Below are 14,811 nucleotides of genomic sequence, written 5' to 3' on the forward strand. Positions count from 1 at the left end.
TTTTTTTTTTTTAGAGAGAGTGAAAGGGATGGGGAGAAACACACAGAGAGAAACATCAATGTGAGAGAGACACATTGATTGGTTGTCTCCTGAATGTGCCTCAACTGGGACTGAGGATTGAGCCTGCAACCAAGGAACATGCCCTTGACCAGAATCAAACCCGGGACCCTTCAGTCCAAGGGCCCATGCTCTATCCAGTGAGTCAAACCGGCTAGGGTGGAAAAATCTTCTTAGCAACAAAAAAATCATGAGGATCACCAGCAGAGGAGAGTTCAAAAAGAATTTCGGAAGACAAAGTGTAGCTAGAAGTGTTCTGCTGGATTAAATGGTGCCAAGACTCTGTAGACCAAAATGAGTACATGGGAGGGAGCTATGGGGTGAGACGGGTTCTCTGTCCCTTCCCACGAGTACAGTGCAGAGGCATTCAGGCGTGTGTTCTTCAAACTAAATAGAGAGGGTTTTCTCTCCCATTTGAGGAACAAACAAGAACAAACAGAAACAGAAAACCAAAACCCCCCAAAAAACTCCCTTGAGAGAACTAAGGCTGCTGTGGTGTGAGTTGGCACCCCAGTGTAAAGCTCTTTCAATTCTAGGACTGAAGGGCTCTCACAGCCTACAGGCTGCCCCTCTGCCTGCTCATCTCTGCAGCATACTCAGCTCAACTTCCTGTTCATAGGGGAGACCTGGTGGGCGAAGATATCTATATGTATTAACAACAAAGGTAGCTCACATCTGCTGCCTAAAAAAAAATCAACCTAGCTTTTACTTTAAAATATGGACAAGCAAGGATCACTATACAGATGAAGAAAAACAGCAGCACAAAACACATAAATATAAGATTGAAAACAGGGGAAAATGTCTCCCTGAGGAGACAGAGCTAACTCAGGAAATTGAAGATATATAATCTTTAAGCTCTGGCTAGTGTATCTTGAGAAAATCAAGATGACATACTATATTTGTTACACGAGAACAGAGTGCTTTGAAAAAAAAAAGAACAAAAAGAGAACAAAAAAGAGGTCTTTTATTTTAAAAGATATGATAACCAAAATAAGCATTCAATAGAAGCGTTGGAGATTAAAATGAAAGGGAATTTCTGAGACTATAGACCAAAAAGACAAAAACTAAAAATGATTAGAAAAGGCTGAAAGCACAGAGGACCAATCCAGGAGATCCAACATCTAATGGGCCAGAGTTCCAGAAAGAGAGAACAGAGCAAGTGGAGGGGATGGAATTATCACAGATGGAAATTTCCCAGAGCTGAAGAGACACACGTCTCCAGAATGAAAGGGAGCCAAAGGGATGCAAAGAGAACCTTCTACAGTTCACTGTCATGGAATTTCAGAAGACCAAAGACAGAGAAATTCCTATAAGTTGAGAGAGAGAGAGAGAGAGAGAGAGAGAGAGAGAGAGAAACCATCCCTGTGAAGGAATGAGAATCAGCTCATCATCAGACTTCCCATCAGCAACAATGGATGTCCAAAGATAACAGAACAACACCTTTAAATTTCTGAAGGAAAGTATTTTAACATATAATTTTACACAGTCAACCTACCTAGCATGTGTGAGGGTAAACATAATGATATTTTCAGATATTTAAAGACTTATAACATTGATCTCTCATGAACCTTTTCTGAGGAATTTCCTTAAGGCTATATACTCCATCAAAAAGAGTATAAAAACCAACAAAGGGCAAGATGTGAGATATAAACAATGATAGAGCCAACTCAGGAGTATGAAGAAAAGAAATCTCAAGATGACAGCGGGCATGGCCAAGATCATTGTTTTATAAGGAGCAGGGGCAACACGATGTTTATGGGAGAAACATACATTACTTAGGCAAGAGTAGCCTGTGTGGTCTTTGAAAGACATGAATACTTACAAGCCCTGCTTGCCCCTTGACAGTTCAGGAGCTCTTACAGATGTGATACTAATCAGGGTGCCCACTACTGTCCCTCATCCACCCCTACTTCTGCAACTAGTCTAGAGCTGAGGCCGCCTTCCCTCAGAGTCGGAAGAAGCTGGAGCAGAAGTAAATCCCATTCACACTGGCTAACAATGATGCCGATGCTACTAGAATTTCTAGAACCAAGAAGAGGAACAGGGCAAGGACTCCATTATGGTAATAAAATGGAGAAGGATGGACTGTCCAGAGGGAGTGGGGTTAAAATACCAAGACAGGAATGATTCAAAGATTCGATGTGGACAAAGATCGGACAAAAGAGGAGGGTCAGGAATGGAAGGAATGAGGAAGTAAGGGAGCATTTGAATATGATGATCTTTCAATGCCTGAACAGCCAGCCGAGCTCCTTCAAGGGTACCGGGTTAGTGAAATTGTCATATCTTTTCATCCGACTGCTTTGTTTCCTGGAACCTTTTGGGAAGAAACACTTAGAGTCCCACTGCCTTTTTGCATGGGGAGTCAATCTGGAGGCAGCGAGTAAAGGCAGCGGGCAGCAGCCACTTCCCTCTGCCCCCAGCCTGCCTTTCTCCTGTGGATAACCAAGAAGACAAAAGGTAACTTCTAGCCTGAGCGACTAAAAGCCTGTTTCCTGATCTCCATGTCAAAACACAGTTCCCCAAGACCCAGGTAAGAGGGACACTTCCTGTGGGTCAGAGAGGAGGGGACAGAATGTGGAACTTGTGGTGGAATAATATCCCTAAGGGAGAGAATATGTTGTGAGAGAATGGGCTGGGGAGGGGGAGAGAAAACAGTAGGAAACATTGACTCTTTAAATGGGATTAGTTGTTGGTGGAGAAGTCCTGGTCTGGAAGCAGCAATGGCGAACGGGAAGAATGCCCTGGGCTATGCGGGACATGGATGCTGACACGCACCTCTGGAAAGGGACACAGCATCCCTGTTCTCAGAGGAGAGCCACTGTCTCTGTGGAGGGAGGAAGTGAACAGAGCCCTCTGGGAAGGGACCAAGGGTGTATGCTTGTTGGCCATGGAGCCTGGAATCCAGAGAGCACCGAGGGAATGGCTGGGAGGGAGGGTGGCAAAGGGAAGCTTGGGTAGGGATGGGGAGAAGCACAGAGCAGTATGAGGATGAGTGGACAGAGCCTAGAGGGGTTTAATTCAGGGAAGTGACAAAAGATAAAAGACATGAGAGACAATGGTCAGTTTCAACAAAAGCTGTGGAAAAAGATGATGCCCGATACAGTTAGAAACGGGAAGACCAAAGCCAAGTGCCATTTGCCACTGTGGACAGTCAATTCTCCGTGACCTTTGCTTAGGGCATGAAACAGAATTCTAATGACACATTGTTTCGGGTCTTTGAGAAGGCCCAGGCCCAGGCAGAAGGCGGAGAGGGTCAGAGATGAGATATCATTAAACAGTGTGGCCCACCCTGGGGACCAAAGAACAAGAACATAAAACATCACTGTGATTTCCTGTGTTTGCCTCTATCACTGGCAAGGGTCTTTTCTGTTTTTAATGTGGTACATAATGATGAGAATGTAGGAGAAAAGACAACTTTCAGGAGGGCAATAAGTATCAACAGCTGTAGATTTTGCATAGGTTATGATTCAACAATCTCATTTTGGGGAATTCATTTTAAGAAATAAATGTGGATGTTCATAACAATGGAATTATAAAAATTTTAATAGCAGCACTTAAAGTAGCAAAAAAAAAAAAAAGAAATTCAAATGGCCAACAATAAAAGACTTGAATAAATGTCAGTTTTCCCATAATGCTATGCAACCACTGAGAATAATGATGAGGAAGTGCATTTGAATATATGATAGATGTTAATATCGAGAGTTTTGGATATTGATGGTGCCATTTCTGTAAATGATGTATAAAAGACGAAAAGAAACGTGTTCCATGTTAACAGTGGTGATCTCAATTGATGGGATTATAGGTCATTTTCACTTTTTTCTTTGGTATTATCTATAGGTGTTTTTTCAGATTACTAGTCTGAATGTATATTACTTTAAGGAAAAATAATCCCATAAATGATCAAAGGCAACACATGCAAACTGCCTGGTGCACATCACAGGCCTGATGGCTGGTGGCTGAGAAGGTGACAGACACTGTTCCACCCTGTTTTCCTCCCTCCTCTCCTCTCCGACCTGGTCTTCGGCCAGCCCCAACTGGTTCCCAGACCTTGTTTCTCTCAGTTCTGCGCTTTGACAAATGCTCTTGCTGTTGGCTAGCATGTTTTCCTTGCCAATGCCTGGTCCCAACCTGCTTGCTCTCTGAGCCCCAGCCCAAGCGTGCTTCTTCTGGAGGCCTCCCTAGCTGTCCAGGAGGAGGTCGGTCCCTTCTCACCTCTGGCTCTTCTATGTGGCTTCTACTCCTGACACAGCCCTTCCTTCCTCGGTCACTTTGCATCTATGTGGCTAATCCCATCTCCCTCTTGCTCTGAAGACACGGAGACTGTGCTTTATGCATATGCATATCCCCAGGGCTAAAGATATTGTGGATCTTCAATCTATGGTTCCTGAGAGGATGAATTAATTACCAATGAGGAAGTCTGCATTTGGATATGATTGGACCTGGGACAAACCCAAGATGTGAGTAGGATCAGAGACACCTGTTATCCCTTCCCACCTGCTTCTCACCTTGACAGAGAGGAATGGCCTCACTCCACAGGTAGTAGCCCTGGGGATGCCTGGTACAAATGGCCATGCTGTGTCCCACCAAGCGGTAGCCGGCATTGCAGCCAAAGTGGATGGAGCCTCCGGGCTGGGTGCTGGTCTGGCCCAGGAGGAAGCCGTGGAGTGGAGCCCTGGGCAGGCTGCAGTAGGGCGCTGAACAAGAAGAGGAGGTCAGGGGACCACGCACAGGTGGGAAGACAGACAGACATGCTCCTTCCTACTCGCCGTCCCCATTCTTCCCCCACTTCCCTGTCTTCCCCATGGCCAAGTCCACTGCTATCTGAGTGGTCTTGAGTGGCTGATACTGAAAAATGGCCAAACAGTTGGGAAAGGGTAAGGGAAAGGGGAAGGGAAAGGGGAAGGGAAAGGGAAAGGAAGGGAAGGGGAGAAAACATGAAGCATTGGGTACCCTTCTCGGCCTTAGCTGTGCAGCTAAGTTCAGGCTCTCGAATCCCATCAACTCCCAGAGACACAGAAACAGAACCAATGGAGTCAGTCGGGTCTGACTCGGACACACTCCTGAAGCTCATTCATCTCCAGTCTCCTCGCCTGTCTACTGGGATGGGTCATGTTTACCCATAGGTTTTTGGGCATTTAAATAGGATTGTGTTTGTAAAAGCCCCCAGCTCAGTGCTCAATAACTGGTCCTCCTCCTTTGTTCTATCCTGGAGGGCGAGGGAGAGGGAGCTGGCGCAGTCAGCATATAGAACCCACAGCCCCAATCCCCTCAATGTATGGCTCTAAGTTATTTCATTCACTAAGTCAACAAATGGGTCTGGAGTGTCCATTATGTGCCTGGTGCTGTTCTAAGTGCTGGGAACACAACAAGTGAGAAACAGACAAAAATCCCAGCCGCAGAGAATTTGCAATCAAAGACCCTGACGAGGGGTCCTCAGAGAAGTGCCCCTTGTTGCTCTGAGAGTCCCTGGCTGGGCCTCCCAGGGGAGCATGGGCTAAGGGGGAATGAGCGTGTCAGGCCCTTACTACGTCCTCCCATGGTGAGGTCCTCGTGTCCCTCTGCTGGCGAATGTGTTTTAAATGCCCTCCTTCCAAGCCCGACGTGCTTCCCTCTCCCGCTCTGCCGCCTGCGTCCTGTGTGTATCATATTTACGTGTCTACCTCAGTCAAGAACAAGGCTCTCAGTTACACAATAGACTTAATCACAGTGATAGAGGCATTTGAAATTACACAAGTCTACTGTATTTTAATTAAGTGCTAATTGCTTCACCGTGTGATTAATTCATTTTGTACTTGGCGTATGTATTGTAATTACAACTGACTCATTACCTCCAAACATGTGGTTAGTCTTTAAAGACATCATGGAAAGGGCAACTCCTTAATGGCTTTCAGTTCCTAGTTTAGCAACCAGCATAATGAACTGCTACTCAATGGCTATGTTTCCCTTTTGCGTGAGCAGCTGCTAGGAACTCAGCCTGAATCTTCCTGAGGGGGACCTTAAGGTTTGTGTCCTGAGGCAACTGAGGCCTGGAGAGACTAAGTGATGTGTCAAATAGTCACTCAGCTGGTTAGTGACAGTGTTCGTGGGGCCACCCTCTTGCATACATGGGGGGGGAAGGAAGTTCGGGTCAACTTTGCAGAGGAGATGGGCTCAGACAGTAAAAGCCCTTCCCCTCCCAGCTCCCCTTGGCTTCGTCTGTCTTGCTGGTCCCTGAAGCCATACCCCAGGGTCCTTTAAGACTGTCAGTGGCCCACTAAGCTTGGGCTTGTCTTCTAAGTAGGTAGCCCATGAGAAGAGATGGACTAAGACAAGTGGTAACTCAAGCAGGCTGTAATTTGACATCCTTTCTAACCAATATCCTTTTAGAATTTGTCCAACATGTATTTGGAATACAGGCCACATGCAGGCAGGGGAAGCGTGCGGAGAGGACCTGGTGCCTGGTGGGACTCCCAGGTCTTAAGTAATTTGTCTCTGCCTCCAAGTCTACAGAACCCAGTTCGCTGGACCCACTCCCCTTCAGAATGGGGAGCAAGCAGCTTTTCAGGTTTTCTTTCCAACTGCAGACAGTGATCCCCACCATGGGGTTCAGACAGATTCAATGTGCTCCGTCTCCTTACATCTCAGGGATGTTTCTATGCTCCCTGCAGATGGCTGCCCAGTCGGCCACCTGACTGCATGGCCTTCGCTCTGACTCTGCCTAGAAGACATGGCTTGCAGAGCAGAGAGAGGCCCCTGGACTGAAAATACAGCTCATCTCTGGGCTGCCTGTCTACCATTTGCCAGTTGGAGACCCATGTCTTAGGGTTTTTCAGTTTTAAAGAAATTTTATTAGCATTTCAACAGGGGTAGGGCTGTGATCACCTTTCAGCATTATTAGATCAGATACATGGAATAAGCTTCTCCAAAGTCACAGGCTGGCAGGGCCAGCAGATGAGAGGGAAGGGAGAGGAGCAGAAAAGGGGAGGTGGGAAAATGTCAGGGCACTTGTGCAGCCACAGGTAAGAGAGACTTAGAGGAGAAGGCTGCCTATCCCATGGAGGAGCTCTGTCATTGTTGAAGGTACGGCCTATGGCTTATTTGGGTGTTTGGGGTGAGAAACTTAAGGGCTCATGGCCTTTGGCCATTCTCGCGAGTCCTTACATTTCACTCACCTGAGTACCGAATCTTAAAGCCCTTCCGGTTGTAGGCGTGGTCAGACGACCAGCGCAGGTACACAGAGTTGCTTGTGCTGGTGACAATCAGGGGAGCTGAGTAATTCCCACTGAGAGCTTTCAGCAGAGGACTCTGTCCTGAGGGACCTGGGGTGAGAGCACAGGACACGGGATTTCAGACTGACAGCCATCAAAGATACTAGAGTTGATCCCTTTCATGTCACCACTTCCGACTTCTCCCTCCTCAGATGAAGGTATGAAGGCTCGGAGTGGCTGGGTAACTTGGTCAGAGTCAGCAACTCATTTGTTCTTCCACTCCTCTCTCTGTATCCAGGTCTTGCTCTAGGTGCCCTTCCTCCTGAGCCCTTCCTCCAGGGAGCCACTGCCAATCCACAGTAGTTGGCAGTTCAGATAAAACTATTTGCCATCCTGGAACTTGCCCAAGGTCAAGCCGCTGGTTCATGGAAGAGCTGGTTTTCCCCTGGGAACTCCTTCCACCGTGCCACCCCACTTCTCTTGTGCGTACTAAAAATAGCTCGGTGCCTCCCATATAGAAAGAATATTTACGGATGAATGTATGAGTACACCTAGAGGAAACATCAGGTCTCAATGTCACAAATAACATAGTTCCCCACCTTCTTTTCCCAGACTCTCCCAAAAAGGCCTCCCTCTTCCTTTTTCCTCCCTACATGCCTGGGAGTGCATCCTGAGGGGCTGGCTCCAGGAGGCAGAATATAAAGCTGGAGATTCCCATGCCCTGCATTTGTCACCCTGGGAAGAGCCCTGAGTGATGGTTCTAACATGCTGCTGAGACAGCTCTTGGAAGCTTGGCGAAAGTCATGGGCCACATTAAACAAAACTGAGCCATCAGAACTGCGGGGACAACCCATGAAGGAAGAGGTCAAAAGGCTCAGAGAATGGCATGCCAGGACATTGTAGATCTATGTAGGACCAGAACACACAACAGCTGCCCACGTTCTCAGGAGGACCTGGAGGACGAGCCAAGTCCTAAAGCCATAAGGAACGCACTGGTGAGGGTGAGTACCAGCATCATCGACACCTGAGTAAGGACAGTCCTCTGTAGGCCACAACTGATGGGAGGAGATGCTGTCACAGCACCTGGCTTCTCAGTAGTGATTATTGATGGGGATGACAAGATTCTAGAATACAGAGGCCAGGTGGAAGCACTTAATAGTCAGAAGAAGCAAGGTTGGAATAATTGCCAAAAGGACAGCAAGGGTTGGAATGGCAGCCTGACCTGTAGGATCTATGAAGATGGCTCTCAGGACATGGAAGATGGATGGGTGGCTGACATAAGAGTTGGAATAATTGCCCAAAGGACAGCAAGGGTTGGAATGGCAGTCGGAGGGCCTGACCTGCAGGATCTATGAAGATGGTTCTCAGGACATGGAAGATGGATGGGTGGCTGACATAAGTGAATATATGAACAAAACAGATCATGAATATATGATCAAAAGGGTGAGGAAAGCTAAGCCCAGTGGAAAGTTATAATCTCCCAATTTGGAGATTTGTGCCAGGTTTTATTTCTGGCTACAGAACACTTTGGCTGAAGAAGAGGCTGGGTGCCCATAAAAAAGGATTCTATAAAACAACATCAGTTGTATATAGTAGTGATTTTCTCAGTTCTTCCCCCCAAAAGACTTATCACTATTTACTCATATAACTGAATATTGGAGAAAAGAGAATGTCAAGATAGTTCAAAGATTTTTGGATACACAATATCTGGGGACTCAAAGCACCACCATGGCTCCTCTGTTGGAGCAGGGGAGTCTGAGGTGGGGATGGTAATAAATGGCTGAAGGTCTCATAGTACAAACCTAACCAAGTAGAAGCCTCCATTGCAGTAGCTATGCCAGATGTAATCTACTCTTCGTTAGAGCAGATTAACATTGCCTTGGTTACATGACATGTAGTTATTGATCTAGCAATGCATTCCTTTTCACACCCATCAGAAAGAAGGACCATAGGCAATTTGCATCCATGTGCAACAGACAAGTGTATACACTCATGGTCTTGCCTCAGAGTTATGTTAATTCTCCTGCTCTCTGGCATAATACAGCATGAAGAGATGTGGACCATCTGGGCATCCTGCAGAATAGAACACATTGGTGCTCTATATTGATGACATTGTATTAATTGGATCTGATGAGCCAGAAGGGACAATTAGTGCAGCTGTCTTTTCAAGACACATATGCTGTAGAGGGTAAGAGATAAATCCTACAAAGTTTCAGGTGAAATTGTTAGGGTCCAGGGGAATGGGGTATGTTGAGACATTTACTCCAAATTAAAAAGCAAGTTATTGCACCTTTTCCTTCCCACCACCAAGAAAGAAGCAAGATGGTCGGTAGACTCCTTTGGCTGTTTGCGGGTAGCACAGTCTTCCCTGGGTGGTACTGCTATGACCCATTCATTGGTTGACATTCAAGATGCTAGCTTTGAGTGAGGGCTAGACTGAGAAAGAGTTCAGCAGCAGGTCCAGGCTGCAGTATAAGCAGCCCTGCTGCTTGGGCCAAACAACCCATCGGCTTCCAAGGTATTGGGGTTCCTGTGGTAGAGAAGACATTATGTGGGGCCTGTGGAAAGCTCTAATTGGGAGGATGCAGCATAGACATCTAGGGTTCCAAAGCAAGCTGTCATCTGAAGTGGGGCATGAGGAAGTATTTGACTTACCATCAAAAATCTCAAACTCATCATACTGCTTCTCACTGAGAAAGTACTCCACGGTGACGGAGATGTTATAGTCGGGCTCCACTCTCACCAGCCAAGAGCAGGTCTGGAACTGAGGGTAGCTTCCAGGGTAGCTCTGACTCAGGATCACACCTGTGGAGTCTGTCAGAAGCTCATTCGTTGGGCAGTGCACTTGGAGAAAGAAAGAGAAATACCAGGTACATGAGATGGAGGATGAACTAGACCAACACATGTGCTTTTCCCTGGTGCAAAGACAACCATCGGGGAGCCGGTATCTGAGCACATTCAAACGAGACCCCAGCACCCGTCATTATACCGCTGATTCTAAGGGGTGACCTCAGATTCTGTGTCCCTGTTACCATGTTGCTGAGATGCAGGCCTGGCCAGTTGGAGCAAACCAAAGAGGTTCTGGAACAGAATGAAGGCTAAAGTTCACTTTCATTGGGGGCCGGCTGCTTTGGTGGTGGGTGGGTCAGCTCAACTGAAATAAACTGCTACTGAAATCCTAATTCTGGGGCAGATGGCTCCTCTCCTTCTCACTAGTAATCCACACTGCAGTTTACCCTACTCTTGCTTCCTGAGAGGTAGGGGAGAAGCTGACTTGTTTCTCTATAGGCTACCACATATTTGTTGGTAGTAACAGTACTAAAAACAGAAGTAGTACTAGTAATTATAATAATAGCCAATACTGAGCAGTTACTATGTGCAAGTGAGTAGAGAGCATTATTTTTGGTCTTAGTTGGGATAAATTAGTGAAGTGAATTCATCTTTTGCAAAGGCCTCACACTGGAGTCAAGACAAATATGGGCTCTCATTTGCCTAATTCAGCACAGAACCTTGAGCATATCTTCACTCCAGTAGGGCAAGGTTGGTGTGTGAACACACCCCAGCCCAAGAACTTCCTCCTTCCACTGATCACTGTGACATTTCCAGTGAATGCCAGTTAGATAAAAAGAAGACAGACATAAATGTGGCCATATGGCCAATTCCTTGCCCTGGACCTAGGAGCAGGGTAGAGAAACTATCTAGAACCATCACTCACTCATTCACTCATCCAAACAAACATTCACTATGTGGCCTCTTTCTTCCTGGGCAGGGACAGGGACTACAGAGAGGAGTAGCACCAGGGCTGCGCTCTGGAGGAACTCCAGACCCATAAGGGCATGACTCAGTGCAGTTACCTTCACATATTGGGGGTGGGCCTTCAAACTGCAGGTAAGTTCCAAGCTTGCAGGTCAGGATTTCATTCCCCACCAAGGTAAAGCCAGGGAGGCACCTGTAGCGTACGATGTCACCTGGCCAAAGAGAGAGTAACGTGAGGATTCCCCAGAGAGGTCAGGGCTAATCAGCAACCCTTAGTACCTCAAACCCACTTCTAGGCAAGACTATCAGTGGTGAGTCGTGTTCTGTTCAGGCTCAAATAACTAGCTCAACTCCAATCAAATGACCCAGACAACTGCTGCTCCACTCTCACAGCTCAGCCTTGCTGAGCCGAAGAATGTTTCAACATCCCAAGAACTTTTTATAGTGTTTTGCATGGATTTATTTCCCAAAAACATACTGACTTAAATAACAGTAAAAAACAGCTTTCCTAGCTTCTCTGCCCAGGTGTGGCTAAAAGCAAGAGTGAGAATATTTGATGCAAACTCAGTTGATGGAATACCAACCCTCCTGCACTGGGCCTACTGTTTCTCTCCAAGGACAGGAGGAGAGATGAGCCCCGCTGGCCAGCCCCCACCTCTACCTGGCCCCTTCTCGATGGTGTGGGAGATGGTACCTATGTTGAATTCTTCATTCTCTGTGACGACTTCAGCATTGGGGAGGATGGTGGGAGGAGGGCATTTGGTGAGTGGATAAGCTGAAAAAACAAAGCAGACAAGTCCGTGTAAGAACAGAGTTTTGGGGGCACGTAGCCATTCAATAGTTCTTTCCCACTCCTCATTCCCATACACAGCAGATATTAATGAGTATGTATCTGTACACGGCGCAAATTTAACCGAGCACTGTTTTGCTTATCTGCTGTTAAGATTAATAATCAAGGAGAGAGAATCTAGGAGGACAGTGACAGTCACTAGCACTGAAGGGAAGGGGGAGAAGCAATGATTGAGCGCCAACCATATGTCAGGCACTTTCACACGCTGACACCTTTAATTCTCATAATAGCTGTTCCCACTTCGAGGTATTCTTACTCTACTCTGAGTAAGCTGAGATTCAGAGGGTTCAGATCCTCCTCCAAGGTTATCCAGGACGTAAATGGCATAGGTAGGATTTGAATCCAAGTCTGGCTGCTCCCAAACCCTCTATTCTTTCCACTACTCAAGATCTAAATACTGTGTGTGGTTTATGTGAGTGCCCATCGAAATCAGCTTGTTTACCTTGACCTTTGCCTAAACACTTCTGGCTTCATGGATTTTCTAAACTGGAAACCATCCCTCTGAGCAGAGACTGGATTGTGTGTGAGGCAAAGTTCGGTGTGTGCTCATAACTCATTTTTCATTCATCACCTGGCTCAGGGTTAGGTGTTATGTAAATGTTAGCTGTTGCTGCCGCTGCTACTACTGTTATTATTTCCAAAGTCACCTCAACCCCTATATTTCTTAAAAATAGCATTCTTTTAAAAAAATTACCAATGTAATACACTGTCATTAAAGAAAATATGAGATTTTCTGTGAAAACAGTAGGAGGAAAATTAAATTCATCCATTGCCCTCACAGAGATAACCACGTTAATCCTTTACTGTAAGTTCTCAGAGTGTTTATTCTCTGTGGATATGAATATTTTTCTCTTATAAAATTTGCATCGTGGTATGTACTTTGTGCTGATCTTTGTGTGCATGTATAATTCAAGAACTCCCCATGTAATTAAATCTCTTAAAAAACATGATTGAAATGATTGCACAGTATTTAATTATACAGCCTAGTAGAATTTATTTAACAGATACTCTATTGTTAACCATTTAGGTTTATAAAATTTTGCCATTTAAAGTAAAGCTGTGATAAACATCCTTCTATATGTGCATCTTTTATTAATTTTTTATTTTTTTGAACTAAGAGTGATTAAATTTTATGACCTTTATAAAGTACAGGCATCTCCTATTAAATGTCAATAATGCATTCCTAGAAACCAGATGTTCCATGCAAAGGTGCTAACTAAGTGCTTACTTTCCATTACTTTAATGGGAAAAAATTATAATGCATAACTCCAAATCCAAAAAAGTATTTAAAACTAAAAAAAATAAGCATATATATGCAAGAAGCCATGTGCTAGAAGTTAAATTCTTTATTTTTCCTTTAAAATATTTTTATTGATTTTAGAGAGAGAGGAAGGGAGAGGGAAAGAGAGAAACAGAGGTGTGAGAGCGAAACATCCATTAGCTGCCCCCTGCAAGGGACTACAACTGCAACACGGGCATGTGCCCTGACGGGTAATTGAGGCAGCACCTTTCAGCGCACAGGATGATACCTGACCAACTGAGCCACACCGGCCGGGGCTAGAAGCTAAATTCTTAAAACATCACTTCATGGTCACCCAATGATGAATGCAGTTGTGACACAACAGTGATTGCATGCACTGCAACATATACACTTTGCAAATCCTCCACAAGCATTCAGTGCCTCATGGGAACATTCTCGGCTTGAGACATTGTGAAAACCCTAGACAGGACAAAGGGTTAAATATGAACAACACCATGGGAATGTACCCAGCATAGCACTGGGTGGTGCAGCACCACAGTGAGCATACGCAGCGATAACTCTCAGAGCCCCCAGTTTCGGGGAAGCACATCCCAAATGCTCACATGGGATTGTGACATTTTACCAGTTTTAAGTGGAATGTAGCTTAAGACTTCTCCCGCAGTACAATTTTTAAAAAACTATCATATTATGTTCTGAGGATTTAACTTTAATTTTTTTCTATAGTCGTGTCTGCTGAAATGTGTTGTATTGAGAGCCACATAAGCTTTATGAAGTGTGGGTATTGAAACCAAGAGACACTCTTGGGGTAACCAAGCAGGGTTAACCTGGATTTAACAGAAACCAGGGAGGACCATGACTGCATCTGATGCATGCTTCCATTTTTCTCTCTAGGAAACCTGCTTCAACAGATACAGTCAACAGAGCATCAGTGTCTCCCACACGGGGAGCTATCATTCTTCTTCCATCCTATTCATTTAATGATCCTCTGTTGAGGGCTCACCCTTGGTCAGACAGACCCTGCGTTAGCTGTTGAGGATGCACAAGTAAACACACACAGGCCTTGTCCTCACAAAATGTAGGGCCCTTTGAGGAAATAGTCATTAATCTTAGTATTTGTCAACTTGATAAACGACAGAAAGCATAGCATTTCTTTTCTTTTAGTTGGCGTTTGATGACTAGTTAGGTTAAACATTTTTTATATATCAATAAATTATTTGCATTTCTCCTTTTAACTCTCTATTCATGTCCTTTGCCCCTACTTTTCTTAAAAATTTGAAGAACCCTATGTATTTTTAAGATTGACTTTTGCCTGTTAAATGCATTTTCCCAATTTATCATTTCCTTATTTACTTATGGTGCTCTTTTGATTTGTAGAAATATTAAATTTTTATTTAGCCAATTCGTAATGTTTTCTTTTATAGTTTTAGTAAGATTTGATACCTTTCATTCTCAGCCTCATTTATGCACAATATTTCCGATGAAGTCCAGAGGCCCTGGATTCCTTTGGAGTGGGACAACCTCTAGAAGATGCTAAGGGACAAGCTGGGGCACAGATAGGTGGACAGCCAGCCAGTGAGTTGAGGTGAGCAAGTGGGATGAGATGCCTCACTCTGTTGCCTCTAAGCTTGAACTTGGCACCAAGGATCAACGTCATGTGCCTCTCTGCCCTAACAGTATGGAGGAGGAGGAAAACTTACATT

The 14,811-nt window shown here is 45.2% G+C and overlaps 1 protein-coding gene across 1 annotated transcript in view; it reads right to left on the reverse strand.

The window, feature by feature from the left end:
* Positions 1-14,811, reverse strand: part of LOC102258474 (CUB and sushi domain-containing protein 2-like) — a 223,335-nt gene that overhangs the window by 60,830 nt on the left and 147,694 nt on the right. The window contains exons 33-37 of the mRNA XM_014549497.1: positions 11,695-11,775; positions 11,099-11,212; positions 9,900-10,088; positions 7,209-7,355; positions 4,563-4,751 (exon numbers count right to left, since the gene is read on the reverse strand). Of these exons, the coding sequence (XP_014404983.1) occupies positions 4,563-4,751; positions 7,209-7,355; positions 9,900-10,088; positions 11,099-11,212; positions 11,695-11,775 (720 nt within the window). The remainder of the gene's footprint in view (positions 1-4,562; positions 4,752-7,208; positions 7,356-9,899; positions 10,089-11,098; positions 11,213-11,694; positions 11,776-14,811) is intronic.

Source organism: Myotis brandtii, unplaced genomic scaffold, assembly GCF_000412655.1.
Source record: "Myotis brandtii unplaced genomic scaffold, ASM41265v1 scaffold555, whole genome shotgun sequence".
Lineage (NCBI taxonomy): Eukaryota > Metazoa > Chordata > Mammalia > Chiroptera > Vespertilionidae > Myotis > Myotis brandtii.